This window comes from Scyliorhinus canicula, chromosome 9 (genome assembly GCF_902713615.1).
Source record: "Scyliorhinus canicula chromosome 9, sScyCan1.1, whole genome shotgun sequence".
NCBI lineage: Eukaryota > Metazoa > Chordata > Chondrichthyes > Carcharhiniformes > Scyliorhinidae > Scyliorhinus > Scyliorhinus canicula.
The window spans coordinates 50,790,287-50,806,045 of record NC_052154.1 but is presented as its reverse complement, the minus strand read 5'-3'; the positions used below and the strand labels follow the sequence as shown (position 1 = coordinate 50,806,045).

The window sequence follows — 15,759 nt, the reverse complement described above, 5'->3', positions numbered from 1 at the left end:
TAGTGTTTGATGCTGGACGGCAAATGTGGAGAAGGTACAGAGCTGGGTCAGAGGGGTTGATTCCCAATGGGTCAGAATGGAGGAGAGTTTGGGTAGGGGGTCGGGATTGAAGGCGCTAGCGACAGCGCCACTCCCGACGGCCCCGGGGAGATACTCAGGGAGTCCAGTAGTAATGGCTTCGTTGAGAATTTGGAGGCAGTTTCGACAGTACTTCGGGTTGGGGGCAGGGTCAAGAGAAATGCCAATTCCGGGGAATCATAGATTTGAGCCAGGGAAGTGGGATGGAAATTTTCGGAGATTGGAGGAGAAACAAATTAGGACACGAAAAGATTTATTTATTGGGGTCTTTTTGCGGGATTGAAGGAGCTGGGAGCGAAGTATGGCTGGAGCAGGGGGAAATATTTAGATACATGCAGCTTCGAGACTTTGCCAGAAAGGAGGTACAGAGCTTCCAGTAGAGCCGGCTTCCACATTGCTGGAGGTGGTGCTGATGACAGGGGAACTGGAGATGGGGGTAGTATCGGCGGTTTACGGGGCTATTTTGGAGGAGGAGAAGGCGCCGCTAGAAGGGATAAAGGCAAAGTGGAAGAGTTGGGAGAGGAAATGGAGGAGGGGTTCTGATGCGAGGTGCTCCGGAGGGTGAACGCCTCCACCTCGTGTGTGAGGTTGGGGCTGATACAACTGAAGGTGGTGTATCGAGCGCACCTTACAAGAGCGAGGATGAGCCAGCTCTTTGAGGGGGTAGAAGATGTGTGCAAAAGTTGTAGGGAGGCCCCGCAAACCACGTTCATATGTTTTGGTCCTGTCCAAAGCTGGAGGATTACTGGAAGGAGGTGTTTAGAGTAATCTCTAAAGTGGTGCATGTGAATCTGGACCCAGGCCCTCGGGAGGCCATATTCGGGGCGTTGAATCAGCCGGAGCTGGAAACGAGCGCAGATGTTGTAGCCTTCGCCTCGTTGATTGCCCAAAGGCGGATCCTGTTAGGGTGGAGATCAACCGCTCCACACTGTGCCCTGGCGTGGCGGGGGAACCTGATGGAATTCTTAACGCTTGAAAAGGTCAAATTTGAACTGAGGGGAAGGATGGAGGGGTTCTACAATTCATGGGCGTTATTCATTATGTACTTTCGAGAATTGGATCATATCGAACATTAAGGGGGTTGGGGGCTGGGAGGGTTGGAGGGAGGGGGACTGTATGCATTAATGGTTACTATGGGTGATTCCCGATTCCTTTTTGTCATTTGTTTATGTTAACATGCGGGCTAATGTCTGGGGTTTGGTGGGAGGATGGGATCATTGTGATTGAAATGGGGATTGACGTTGCATTCGTTACTGATTATTGTTGGGTGTAAATTTGGGAGAAAATGCTAAAAAGGAGAATAAATAATATTTAAACAAAAAATTAGTGTTCAACAGTTAGGTGAGGTTATGGGGATAGGGAGAGTGGGCCCAAGTAGGTTGCTCTTCAGAGGGTCGGTGCAGACTCAGTGGGCCGAATGGCCTCCTTCTGCACTGTCGGGATTCTATGAATGTCCATGTTGAGAACTACTTTGCTGCTCTTCCACTGAAGGAAAACAATGCTGAGAGGATTCAATTATACAACGTAACACTTCTATTTATAACTAACTACTATAACTAACGAACAGACTCAAAAACAGCTTCTTCCCCAGTCACCAGACTCCTAAATGACCCGCTTATTGACTGACCTCATTAACACTACACCCTGTATGCTTCATCCGATGCCAATGCTTATGTAGTTACATTGTATATCTTGTGTTGCCCTATTATGTATTTTCTTGAATTCCCTTTTCTTCCCATGTACTGAATGATCTGTTGAGCTGCTTGCAGAAAAATACTTTTCACTGTACCTCGGTACATGTGACAATAAACAAATCCATCCATCCATCCATTATACAACGTAACATTTCTATTTATAACTAACTAGAATGACAATTACCTAATTCTACTTCAATTATTTCAGCATACATCAGAGGAATTTTATACGGCCAACTGACCTGCTAAGTGTTTGCTACGGTAAGTCACAAGCAACATGGTAAAGAATAAATCCTATTTGAATTTACAAGACCCATTGTTCGCAGACCATGTTCTACTGGACTAGATATTCCACTGTGTCTGTAGCACAAATTCTAATTAACCTCGGTCTGATGTGTTCCACCGTTTCAATATTTCAAGTTACTAAAAATATAACAAGTTATAAACACTAAACGGTGAAACACATTTAAGGGGGGAAATAAAAAAGAGCTACAGTAACCTAAAGCTAATAAAAAGGTGGAAAAATGTTAACAAGAGCAGATTGTGTTAGGCTTTTTCCCCTTCTTTTCCCAAAAGAAAACATGGAAAAGAATACTGAAACCTAATAGGACTTGTGGGAATACAACCACCCTTAAATAAAAGCAAATATGTTTTTCAGACTTGTTTAGATTTTGACCATGAGATGAGCTGAAGCTATGTGGATTCTCTCTCATGTTATGCAACAGAAAGGGTGAGAGAAAGGGGGCTGGCAAATATCAGAGGAGCAGAGGCGTAGCTGAGCTTGACTCTTAAAGGGAGTCTTGCTCAAAGCATTTTAGGGTGAACTGCACAATATGCTTACTGGTAGAAGGTCTGAAATGTCATCATTTTTCACAATCCTTGCTTTTCCTTCGTGTGGAGCCTTCTGCGCCCCATCCTCCAGGTTGGAAGCAACAGCCTCGTCTCCATCAATCATTTCCTCCTCCATTTCAGTCTCTGTCCCAACCTCAGGTGCTGCACAGGCAGCCTCCCGGAGTTTCAGAATGATCTGGTTGGCATTCCTCTCCAATGTTTCTGAGAGAATCCTTATAACGGCATTTATTGTGTCTGCCTGGCTGCTGGCAGGTACAACGCTCTTCACATTCCATACAGTACCTAAAGGCAAGTGTCATTTACAATCATAAATATGTACATGATAAACACAGGCACTCCAGTGACTGCAGATTTGAAACTCCCCAAACCACTAGACACCATTGTCCCTCACCGCTCACAATTGGTGTAGCATAACAATTACATTGCCCATAGCAACGTACTGAATCTTATTACACCTTGTTTACTTTCTTTATTAACAATTTACCATTTGTGAACCCACATTAACATCACTGCACTGAAACAAATGTATGCAGAGAATGAAGAGCACGAATCTCGCATCCATTTAGCAATTCACAGCATTGACAAAAATAGAATTTTCTAGAAGCAGCAAACCCAAGTTTATTTCAAAAGCATTTCCACAAGATCTTCTGAAATTAACAGAAGCGTGTCAGTTGGAAATTCATAATTTCTACAGGTATTTTAAATCTTCAATTAGTCCACTACTGTATCGTCATCGTTTGTTTCTGCCTGGCTGAACCAAGGCAATTATTTTTCTAGTTTTTATTCATTGAGAAGTGATCCTTTGCTGAAAGATTTTTAGGGTTAAAAAAAAAAACTAGGATCCAAATCAACTCCTAAAAAAAGATGCCATGTTGAAGCAGCTATTTATCCCCCCGCCCCAAACCCCCGCCTTCTTGTAATGTACCTCACGGCCAGATAGGACCAGATCTCAACTATTGCACTGACTTATTTCAGCATTTAAAAATGTATTTACAGCTAGGCTTTCTGCAGTAAATATACATCCAAATATCGCGACATTTAGATAAATGTATAATCAAATAAACAAAATGAATGTTTTCTTATCTTGGATAAACGGCCTTCAGAGGCTTTCAATTTGCTTTTCCATGACACACTTTACCTGCTACAAGTGTCCTCAGCAGCAGATGCTCTGTGGTATCTTCCGAGGACAGAAGTAGCATTTCCAACACTTGGAGGGCTGAGGGGATTAAAGACGGCAGAAGCTCAGCATTGTCTTCAGTGATGGTCTGTAAGCAATAAGCTGTGGATGGAAGCATCAAATTCACCTCAGTCACATTCCGTCTCGGGTATAAAAAGTTAACGTATAAACAGAACAAAATACTGAGACTCCGAGAGTCATCCTAATTTATGCATCATTAGAGCTGGCTTTTTGTGAATTGAAAGTATAGTTTGTTGCCGTCGGGTTCTGCATGTTGATGCATACACGTTGCTCCTGTAACACCAATCTTGGCAGTTCGTACAATAAAATCAGATGGGTCAGGACTGCACCCAGTGCTCAGCGAATGTATCCGATCAGTAGCAGAGCCACCCACACCAATAAGGATCCCGGTTCAATCCCAGTCTCTGCTGGAATCAGGCAGGTGCCAAAAGGGATGCTGCAAGGAGCCTCAATGCCCTGGGATTAAGGGAGGGACTGGGGCTGAAGCTAACCACCATCCAGTGACTCTGTTGCTGCAAAACCACTTGAGCACAATGTGGCTGAGGGCAGAATTGGGCTCACTGTGAACTGAACATTTTACCAACTGCATTGTTTGATCTAAATGAGGAGGTTGTGCATAACCTACTTAAAAATCAGGTCAAATCTGGGAAAGGAAGCCCATCGCATGTGAAGTGAGTGGCAGCAGCTGTGGCAGATGTTGCTTAAATTACACTTCATCAGAGATTTCCATCCACCCAAAGCCAGTGAGTCAGGCTGCCTCCAGGCAGGAGTTTACTGTGCTTGCAGCTAAACCAGCAGAGGTGCTACACAGCAGTGCTACACAGCCTGCTAAAATTCACTCAGTACCTAACAGTCCAGGGAGCTCACGCTGTGCAAACTCAGCAGGACCAGAAAGATTTCTGCAGAAGGCTCATACGTACTCAAAACGTTAACCCTGTCATACGTACTCAGAACGTTAACGGGGAGGGCGCTCCATGCAACAGTCCGCAGGGGGCAGTCACAGACACTCAATGTTGTTGAATACCAAGTCCACACTGCACCTTGCCCAGGCTAAGGTGGCCATTTTGTATCCTGCCTACCCGTAGAAGGAACACCAGGAGCCACAAAATAAAACCCTATCTAAAGTAATGTACAATACACTTCCCATGGTGTATGGCTGCTTCAGTGAGGCAGTAGTCAACAAGTGAAGACAGTTGTTGGCCAATATCACATTCAGCACCATGGATCTGGCACCGGGGCACATCCTGCAAGGTGGTTATTGGTGGGAGTTGCGGCCTTTACCACGCAGCATGTGACACCAAAGAAAGAGAAAAATGCTGGGACCGTGAGGCGCTGGGGTTGTGAGGCGCTGGGACAAGTATCCTTCAGGCTGAAATACTGGAGTCAGAGCAGAAAGCTTGGTGGGATATTTGACCAAGAAAAGCACAAACACAATTCTGTCATTATAAATTAACCAAATGACAAGGACTTCTTGAGAGCAAGTGAAAAAAATTCTATTATATTTCAAAAGAGGATTAGAGACTATACTTTGCTGTCTGTTAATTGAAGCTCGGTGGTCATTAAATTTATGGGGCAGAATCTGGCCATTTGGACCGATACAAATCATTTGAACCTGTATCATTTCATAGCCGTATAAACTGTAGCCTGTGAATTCATTTTCTTCTCCGCTGTCATTAATTATATTCAATTGGACGTACAAGATCCAGACCAGACAGATAGACGTGCTGATCCATCATCCTATTGATCGGCAAGTGAGAAAAAGGTAATCACTGGGAGCAGCTGAAAGCAAAAGACCACTGATACAAATAGTCTAATTCTAGTGATGACTTTTGACTAGATTTATGAGAAATATCTTTTCAATGTCCTTTAAAGGGGAAGAGAAGAGAAAGCTAAGCCCCAGAATGCAGTGGATCTTCAATGATTATCTACTCATATTTGATTCAGCTACAGCTGGTAGAAACTGTTCTGTGAACATGCAGGTTCATAAAAAATATGTAGGGCACTCGAGTTGAAACTATTGTTACTCCTGAAATCTACTGGGTCAAACCTAATCAATTCTTTCGACAATGAAGCAACACATTTAAAGAATTATAATGTTGGTTCAAGCAACGTAAATCACAAGAATGTAGCTCCAACTGTTTGTAAATGCCATCTGAACACTGAATTATATCACTGATCTCACTCCCAATTTCTACTATCACAGTCCTTTTAAACATCCATGGAGACAATTCTGTTTTTAAAAGCTTTACAGCAAGCATGGCTTGTAAAAATAATGTCAAGCCAAGTGCTACTGATAACGGCTGTAGTGGGCCTGAAGGTTAACTGTATTAAAAAAAACAGTACTTTGAAGTTTCTATCAGAGGTTTGTGCAACGCACAACCAATTAAACATGCTTGTAATTACTTTCGGAAAGTGGAACTTATTCTATCACGGGCTGGTTTAGCACAGTGGGCTAAAACAGCTGGCTCGTAATGCAGAACAAGGCAGCAGTGCGGGTTCAATTCCTGTACCAGTCTCCCCGAACAGGCGCCGGAATGTGGCGACGAGGGGCTTTTCACAGTAACTTCATTGAAGCCTACTTGTGACAATAAGCGATTATTATCACGGGCTGCGGAAACTATTGTAATAAAAACGCTGCAATGTGTTTCAGACAGTTTCTCGCGGGGATTCAGGTCGACCTAGAAACGCAATCCAAACAACTGGTGGTTCATTAATCGTCATAACACGTGAAAGCTATTAAATGCACAACTGATGTTGAAACTGTATATAATTTATGATTAATAGAAGACAACAGATAAACACCAATCCACAGATCAACCACTGCACCTCCCTCCCCGCTGCCCAACGTGCATTTAGCAGAAGTAGCACCAGGTAAATGGAGCATTCTCTACTTACTTAGGCAAACCCAATTGTTGTTGATTCCATCCACACGCCCCAGCCCCCACTCAGAGCGTACCTGCTTTTCTGTTCAAACATCCAATCAGAAGCAATGCTCCTTCCTTGTAATTATTTGTTAAGATACAGCAAACACCCATCAGAAACCAAGCAAATAAACATTCTCCAATGAAAACAGCAGATATGCTCATAGGGGGTTACCTCGGCTGACATCATACAATTGTATGATGTCAGCATACAATTCGGGCGGCACGGTAGCACGGTGGTTAGCACTGACGCTTCACAGCGCCAGGGTCCCAGGTTCGATTCCCGGCTTGGGTCACTGTCTGTGTGGAGTCTGCATGTTCTCCCCGTGTCTGCGTGGGTTTCCTCCGGGAGCTCCGGTTTCCTCCCATAGTCCAAAGACATACAAGTTTTTTAAATGTTTTTATTCTCCATTTTCACATTTTGTTTCAAAATTTACACCCCACCCACAGACAGTAAACGGTAACAAATACAAAATCAACCCCCTTAACAATAACAATCCCATCCTCCCACCACCCCAAACAACGGCCCACATGTCAATATATGCATCCAATAAAACAAACGCTCCCACGGTGGAAACAAAGAAAACAAAGGCGAAAAAGAAAAAGGAGTCCGGGACCGCCCATGGTCACCATTAACCTATAGAGTCCACTCCTTCCCCCCCACCCCTACACTCAATGCCATCCAACCTCTGAAAGAGTACCGTACATGATACCCAAGAGTTGTAAACACCCCCCACCTCTCTAATTCCTCCCCTCCACTGCCCAAGGAAAGCCCAGAAATCCCCTTTTAGCACCCAAACCCTGCATATCCACCTACACCCTAAAGAGCCCTCACTTCGAGTGAAAGTTCCATCACTTCCCTTGTCCAAATATATACAACATTGGCTCCTTTAGCCCATACAACCACACGCAGTGAAACAAAAAAGACGACAATACAGTCATGAGGTTACTTCGGCACATGGCCATTTCTCAATTTCTCAGTTCTGCCACAGTCCTTCTGCCTTCGCAAACACCTCCACTGCTTCCGCCATTCCAAAATAAAAGTCCTTGAGCTTGTAAGTCACCCTCGGCTTCGCTGGATATACAATGCTGCACTGCACCTTGCTAATGTACAGTGCCCTCTTCACCCGGTTGAAGGCAGCCCGCCTCCTCGCCAGCTTCACCGTAAAGTCCTGGTATACACGTATACCAGCTTCAGCCCACTGCACCACCCGCTTCTGCTTTGCCCAGCACAGGACCTTCTCCTTCACACTGTACCTACGGAAACACAGAGTCTCTACCCTTGGCGGCTCACTCGCCTTTGGTACAGGCCTCCACGAACGATGAGCCCGATCCAGTTCATTTCGGGAGGGATCCTCCCCCTCCCCCAATAGTTTCGGCAACATCGCGGCAAATTACTCAGTCGGCTTCGGCCCTTCAACTCCTTCGGGTAGCCCCACAATCCTCAAATTCTGTCGCCTGGATCTGTTTTCCAGGTCTTCCATTTTCCCTCGCAGATCCTTGTTATTCTCTATCACCTTCCGCAGCATTGTGGATAGCACAATCGCCTCACAGCTCCAGGGTCCCAGGTTCAATTCCGGCTTGGGTCACTGTCTGTGCGGAGTCTGCACGTTCTCCCCGTGTGCGCGTGGGTTTCCTCCGGGTGCTCCGGTTTCCTCCCACAGTCCAAAGATGTGTAGGTTAGGTGGATTGGCCATGATAAATTGCCCTTAGTGTTGGGTGGGGTTACTGGGTTATGGGGATAGGGTCGGGTGCTCTTTCCAAGAGCCGGTGCAGACTCGATGGGCTGAATGGCCTCCTACTGCACTGTAAATTCTATGAAATATCTCCTTCCCCATCGAGGTAAGTTGAGCACCGTGCTGCAATAATGTCTCCTCCACATCCTTCAGCGCCTCCCCTTGCTCCCGCACCTCCGCCACTGCGCTCGCCACCGCCGTCGTCACCAGGGAAATCGACTCCTCCACCAGCACACTCAAAACCTCCCTCAGCTCCTTCCTCGTTGTCTCCATGTATTTTGTAAACTGCCTTTTGAATTCCGCAGCCATCACCGTTGTCATTTCTTCAGCCGTAAGCAATGCGGTCTCCCCTGGTGCTCCAGCCTCCATTTTCCTTGACCCGCGGTGACCTTTCCACTCCCCAACGGACCTTCAGTTGTTTTTTTAACGGCCGTTTTTTTGCTCACCAACGACATTTTCCTTTACTGTGCCTCCTCCCTGCTTTTGCCGCCTCCGTGGACCCTGGGACCGGGCTTAAAGCCCCGAAAATGCCATTCCCGAACTGGAGCCCTCCATTGTGCGGCTGCCTCCCGCCCGCCATCACCGGAAGTCCTCCAAAGATGTGCAAGTTAGGTGGATTGGCCATGCTAAATTTCCCTTAGTGCCCAAAGGGGTTGGGTGGGGTTGCTGGGATACAGCAGTGGGCTAAAGTGGGCTGCTCTTTCCAAGAGCCAGAGCAGACTCGATGGCCAAATGGCCCCCTTCTGCACTGTAAATTCTATGTCTATACCATCATGACCACCACAACCAACATAGCTTGTTGCAATGTCTAAACATACACTCAAATCCCGATAACTTCAAACTGATATAAGATAGTCTTAATTTAAATAATCACCTGAGCACAATTAATCTGGACTTGCAGCATCATTCAGATTTGCTGTATGTATTTTTTTCACACAATTTATTTAAATTGCTCAAAGATTTTCAGGTATAAACAACTTTCATGAATTTATTAAGCTTTACACCACTAGATGGCATCAAAGCTGATCAGGTCAAAGTTCAATTCCTTACAGAGCACTTTGCAGCACATTCACAAATAAAACTAACCGTGTTCAAGGAGTAACGGTTAGCACGATCTAGAATGGAATTTTTAATTTCACATTAAAGGATGAATGGTTTATTTTATTTTTTTAATCTAAATTTAGAGTACGCGATTGTTTTTTTTCCCCGAATTAAGAGGCAATTTACCATGGCCAATCCCCCTACCCTGCACATCTTTGGGTTGTTGGGGTGAGGCCTCCCTCCAATACCCCTCCAACTTTGGACAGGACTAAAACATATGAACATGATTTGCGGGGACTCCCCCATAGCGTTCACAAACATTCTTGAACCCCCCCTCGAAGAGTTGGTTCATCCTCGTCTTTGTGAGGATGTGCCCTATACACCACCTTCAGCTGTATCAGCCCCAATCTCACACACGATTCACCCTGCAGAGCACCTCACACCACAACCCCTCCTCCATGCCCTCCCCCAACTCTTCTTCCCACTTTGTCTTAATCCCCTCTCGCGGTGCCTTCTCTTCTCCCAGAATCGCCCCATAAATTGCCGACGCCACCCCTCCTCTCCACCCCCCCTGTCACCAGCACCTCCTCCAACTCTGTAGGGGCCGGCGCCACCGGAAAGTACTGCATTCCTTCTTAGCGAAATCTCGGAGCTGCATATACCTAAACATTTCCCCCTGCGCCAACCCATATTTCACCTCCAGCTCCTTCAGTCCCGCAAAGCGGCCCCCCAAAAACAAATCCTTTAGTGCCCTAACTCCCTTCTCCGAAAACTCCCATCCCACTTGCCGCCTGCCTTTTAACCAGCTCCACTCCCACATCTTGATAGATCCTGATCGTATTGCTCTCCAATGTGTAGTCCTACGCCCACCTCAGGGTTTATTCCTTCTCCTGACAGTTCCGGAACTTTACAATGATTGCCCGTGGTGGCTCGCCGGAACGGGGTGTCTGCCTAAGTGACTAGTGAACTCGATCCAGTTATGAGGGGATCCAGTTGGATATGGGCCTTCCATTCCCTATAGCAGCCCCACAATTCTATGGTTCTGTCTCCTGGAGCAATTCTGCAAATCATCCACCTTGACACGCAGTGCTTTATTACCACCGGCCAACATGGTCTCCTTGGCTGAGGTGGCAATCTGGTAGCTCTGTTTTGAGAGAGCAGCCTCCACACCGCGCCATGCATCTTTACCGTCTCATACACCTTCACCAGGGCCAATCAAATGGAAGCCAGGGCCACTTCTATTGAATTGTGGGGGTCCTCGGGAGTCAGCCTGCTGCTGTTACTTAAATTCCGCTGCCCAGATGCCTGGAAGCACTTCAGCCATCAGTGAAGTGACCAGAGTCGCAGCAGTGACCTCCGCCATTTTCTCAGCAGCTGAGTCTCGAGAGGCTTCCGAATCCGTTGATGACTCTTTACTTGCTGGCTTCTTTGACTTGGACCTTCTGGGAACTCCCCTTGTGTGGGAACCATACCCCATCGAATTATTTAAGTTTGAATCCAAACAGTCCCCAAAAGCTGGACGAAAAGGCCTAAAAATAAAGTACCCAGACGAGAGCCACCTTGTGTGCAACTACTCCCCACATGCCACCACCGGAAGTTGTAAAGCATTAATTCTAAAGAGATAACTTGGATAAGAAAAATATTGAGAGGAACATTCTTTTTGTAATTTGTCTGTTTATGCAATCGTACATATAGTTAACTATTCCTCTCCAGTCCTTAATCAATACACAAGCGGTGATGCTTGAATTTTTTGCTGGAGTAATTTTCTTCAAAAAAACTTGGTTATGTTCAAGTATTTTTAACATAATACCAATTTAAAAGTGGAACCTTCACGTTTTGTAATTTACTCTGAATATTTACAGCAATTACCTTTGTTCACAAACTACCTTTGCTCTCGAACAACAAAAATTTGAAAATATGCATACGATACAGATTTATCCAGTCATAATCAGTCTGCAGTGGGAAAGGTAAACAAGTTATTCATTTTCCAGGAACCAATCATAAAAAAACACTTGGATGTTACTGGGTAGGTCTCTTCTGAACTTTTTCCCCGAATTATTTGATTGGAAACGTGCGCCCCTCCCAGAGTTTCCCACTCCACCCACATCATAGCCTCTGACTGAGAGAACTACCGTGGCAAATCCAGCATGTGTAACTCAGTCTTGCATCTAGCATGCATCTGTGAGATTATGTTGTAGATAAACAATGACTTTAGAGAGAGAGAGAGAGAGAAAGAAAATCCAATTATACAGCTTGATATTTGAAAAACATACCAATCTCAAGTGCACATGAAGAATTTACAATTGACCAGAATTATCTAGATTTACACAGCATGTATTTGAGCAGTGGCCTTAAAAGCGTAGGACAACGTAGCAGCTATTGCAAATATTCTCCAGAATCAGACTACACATGAGCAAAGTCGTGGGGCACCTGCTGGTCATTTTATATTTTGGGAATTTAACATCTTCTGTCTAAAAATGGTCCCATTTTCCAAAGAGCCCAACACAAAAGCTTGGAAGTGCAAGTCAGGCCATCTGTTCCAAGTTGTTCTTTTACACACTGCTTACCTCTGTTCTGCCATTAACACATTCTGATCCCTTAATGTGCCAAGATCAGCACCCTTCTTAGTCATTATCACCACCATTTACATTCCCTTTGTCTTTTTGTCCACGCCACCTATCGCTGGCCCGACATCCAGTCCTACGCGAACTTCCAGCCATGAAGGCAGGCTATGACTTCAGAGTTTGATGAGGATCATCATTATCCCACAATCCCACAATCCAACTCATTATTGTTTCCCCATGTGCATCAAAATATTTTGCTGTTGAATCGATTTCAAAATGATATGACGTCTGAAAAACGTGGGTGACTGACGTACAGTCAGTGGGCGTATGGTCTGATTGCAAACATTTATTTTGAATTTATATGTTGATGAGAGGAATAAGATTTGCCGTATTTCTTTAAAGCTGAATTCACGTACCTATGTTGATTCAGCACTGCCAGATCAGCGGATGTGTTTAGCTAGGGTACATGGGGTGTCAAATACTCCGATTGATTACGCAGTACTTTGGAGCCCAGGTTCGAGTTGGAAACGTCTGATTGGACAAAACCTGCCATTTCAGCGTCGGGATATAAAACTGCTCGTTAGTAAGTGAAATTTGCAATATGCATTGTGGAATTATTTTGTTGCCATGCAACATCACGACTTTAAATATGTAAAACTGAATGCAATTTGCTGTCATAAGTGAGGAAGATCATCACCACAGCTACCAAAAAATGCCCGCAAACAATTCTAGGAGCCGAAAAGACGGCAGGATCAGAAAGAGCCTGGAAAGGAAGGATGAGACGACGATCAACATGCGGAGTACAACGGAGGCAGTTGCACACGAATCGACAAGGCACATGCCAGACTACCATCAATAAGCAAGTGGATGACCTCCTAAGACAGGAGCTCCTAAAGCACAGAGACACTATCAAACTAGAGACGATGGCAAAGGTGAAGGCGGCGGTTGCAGAAGCACTGGCCCCCTTCAAGGTGGCACTGGAAAAGACAGAGCAACAGTTCAAGGCGCAAGAGGCAACCATCAGGAAGCTGGAGAAAGTAGTAACCGACCAGAGCGACAGAAGCGCCTCATTGGAGATAGAGATGTCAAGGTTGGTGGATTCACACTGCTCAGAAGAGAGAGAGAGAGAGAGAGAGAGAGAGAGAGACAGACAGACTTTAACTCCGTACAAGACCCACAGACGGTCAGATCCAGCCCCAAATCAGGGAAACTATCAAACATGGTGAGAGAAGTGAACAACTTCATGGAGCAGATGGGGGCAGTGGATCCCCGGAGGTTTACATCCCCAGTGGAGAAGGAGATCTCCTTCTCCCAATACACAGGATCTACACCAGGATCGACATCTTCATAGTGAGAAAAGTGGTGCGTTCAGGGATAGTAGGAGCAGAGTATTCCGCAATTGTAATCTCGGAGTCTGGACACGGCCCTCCTAGCCAACAAGACATTCTGTGAACAGATAATCACAAGCCATAGACGGGAACGATACCAACAACCGGATCAAGACAGACCTCTGGCTGACAAGGTCAGCTGCCAGGAAACATCACAGGCCATAGGCAACTACATTACTGAAAATGGAGAGGTCTCACCCTCCATGCTCTAGGAGGCACTGAAGGCGGTGATAAGGGGGGAAATTATTGCAAGGCGGCTGGTGAGCTGCGTGCCGGTAGTAGTAGCGGAAGACAGCTAACAGCGAACATCAGGCGCCTGCTGAATATGATCATGTCCCCACCCGGGGGAGAACACCAGAAGTGTCCCTGGACGCAGAAAAGGCCTTCGACAGGGTTGAATGGAAGTACCTCTGAGGCACTGAAACGGTTGGGGCCAGGGTTCACCTGGTGAAACTATACAGCTCTCATGGCGAGCGTACAGAAAAACATCACCAGCTCTGGATGCTTCCGACTGCAAAGAGGCACGAGGCAGGGATGCCTGCTGTCCCCGCTGCTGTTTGCCCTGGCGATTGAGCTACTGGCGATCACCCTTAGAGCAGTGAAATGGTGGAGAGGTATCCAAAGGTTGGGGGGGGGGGGAACACAGAGCATAGAGTCTCACTATATCCAGATGACCTGCTCCTCTGCATCTCGAACCCCCTGGCCAGCGTGGAAGGAATAATGAAACTCTTTGAAGGAGTTCAGAGCTTTCTCGGTATACAAGTTTAACCGGAGTAAGAGCGAAATGTTCCCTGTGAACCTGCAGGGGAGGGGCAGATCTGGGGACCTGCCATTCAAACTGGCTCAGACCAAATTCCACTATCAGGGCATCCAAATGGCCCACGACTGGACACGGATCCACAAGTGGAACCAGACGGGTCTGGTGGAGGAAGTTAAGGAGAACCTGCAGAGGTGGGGCTCACTCCCACTCTCCCTTGTGGGGAGATTGCAGACGATGAAGATGAACGTGCTGCCAGGTTCCTCTTCCTGTTCTGATCCCTCCAGATCTACATCCCCAAGGCCTTTTTCAACATAGTTGATAAGTTAATCATGGTGTTTGTTTGGAGGGGACGGGAGGGGAGTAAAGAGCTCGAGGATTAGGAAGAAGGTCCTACAAAGGGGGAGGAATGTGGGAGGCCTGGAGTTCTACCCACTGGGCAGCCACCACAGAAAGAGTACGGGAAGGCTCAAAGAGCCGTGAGCGGAGTGGGTGAGGATGGAGGAATGTTCCTGTGCAGGGACATCTCTCTGTGCACTAGCCTCAATCACACTCCCAACTCTACCCTCCACCCCCCCCAGCCAAGTCCTCAAAAAACCCAGTGGTAGGAGCCACGCTCCGTACATGGAATCAAATGAGGCAGCACTTTGAAATGTCCAACATGGTCCCCCATTTGCAATAATCACAGGTTCACTCCCGCAACAATTGACACCTCCTTCTAGAGGTGGAGACAGGACGAGGGGACACTGACAGTTAGGGACATGTACACGGACGGTAGAGTAGCAACCCTGGGGTAAGTTTCAGCTCCTGAGGGAACGATCTGAGGTGCATACAGGTCAAAAACTTCCTCTGCTAGGAAACAACGACATACCCCCAGATACCAGGACATTCACTATTAGAAAGACTACCGAATGCGGGCGGCCTAGGAGACGGGAGCCTTTGCCTCCCTTGATCGCCTGCCCGAGACTCTCGTTAGTCTGGCGATCGGCAGCACCACCCAAGGCTGCAGACTGGCTGTCCAACCTGGCGGAATTTCTCAGGCTGGAGAAGATAAAGTTCACCATCCGTGGGTCGGAAGAAGCTTTCACAGGACCTGGAAGCCGTTCACCAACTTTTTTCAAGGCCTGGGGAAGGGACACACGGCAAGTCACGAAACAAGGAAGGGAAAGAAAGGGGGTGGGGTAGGACGAAAGCACCCAAGGGAAACACGGGAGACAGGCAGAAGAGAGGAAAACTATAAGAGACTACAAATGAATGCCTGAACAACAATGTACATAAATCCGTGTTTTGGCCAAGTCTGACAATGTAAAGTCTGCAAGAGAAATATTTTTGTTAAGGGGGGAGGGGGGGGGCGAGTGTTACAGTTTTGTGTATACAGTGATATTTGTTGATACAAGTGTTGGTCTTGTTTGGCCCTGTAAATTTGTGATATAAAATGTTAAAAGCTCAATAAAAATATTGAGTGAGAAAGATGAAATCTATTCATTTTAAGTGCGCAAAAGTAAGGACAGGCTCGCCTAAGTAGGAAGT

The 15,759-nt window shown here is 46.3% G+C and overlaps 1 protein-coding gene across 5 annotated transcripts in view; it reads right to left on the bottom strand.

Annotated features, from left to right (window-relative positions):
• heatr3 (HEAT repeat containing 3) overlaps positions 1-15,759 on the bottom strand; it is a 79,286-nt gene that overhangs the window by 39,439 nt on the left and 24,088 nt on the right. For all 5 annotated transcript variants that reach the window (XM_038806685.1, XM_038806680.1, XM_038806681.1 and 2 more), the window contains exons 6-7: positions 3,763-3,903; positions 2,614-2,906 (exon numbers count right to left, since the gene is read on the bottom strand). In XM_038806685.1, the coding sequence (XP_038662613.1) occupies positions 2,614-2,906; positions 3,763-3,903 (434 nt within the window). The remainder of the gene's footprint in view (positions 1-2,613; positions 2,907-3,762; positions 3,904-15,759) is intronic.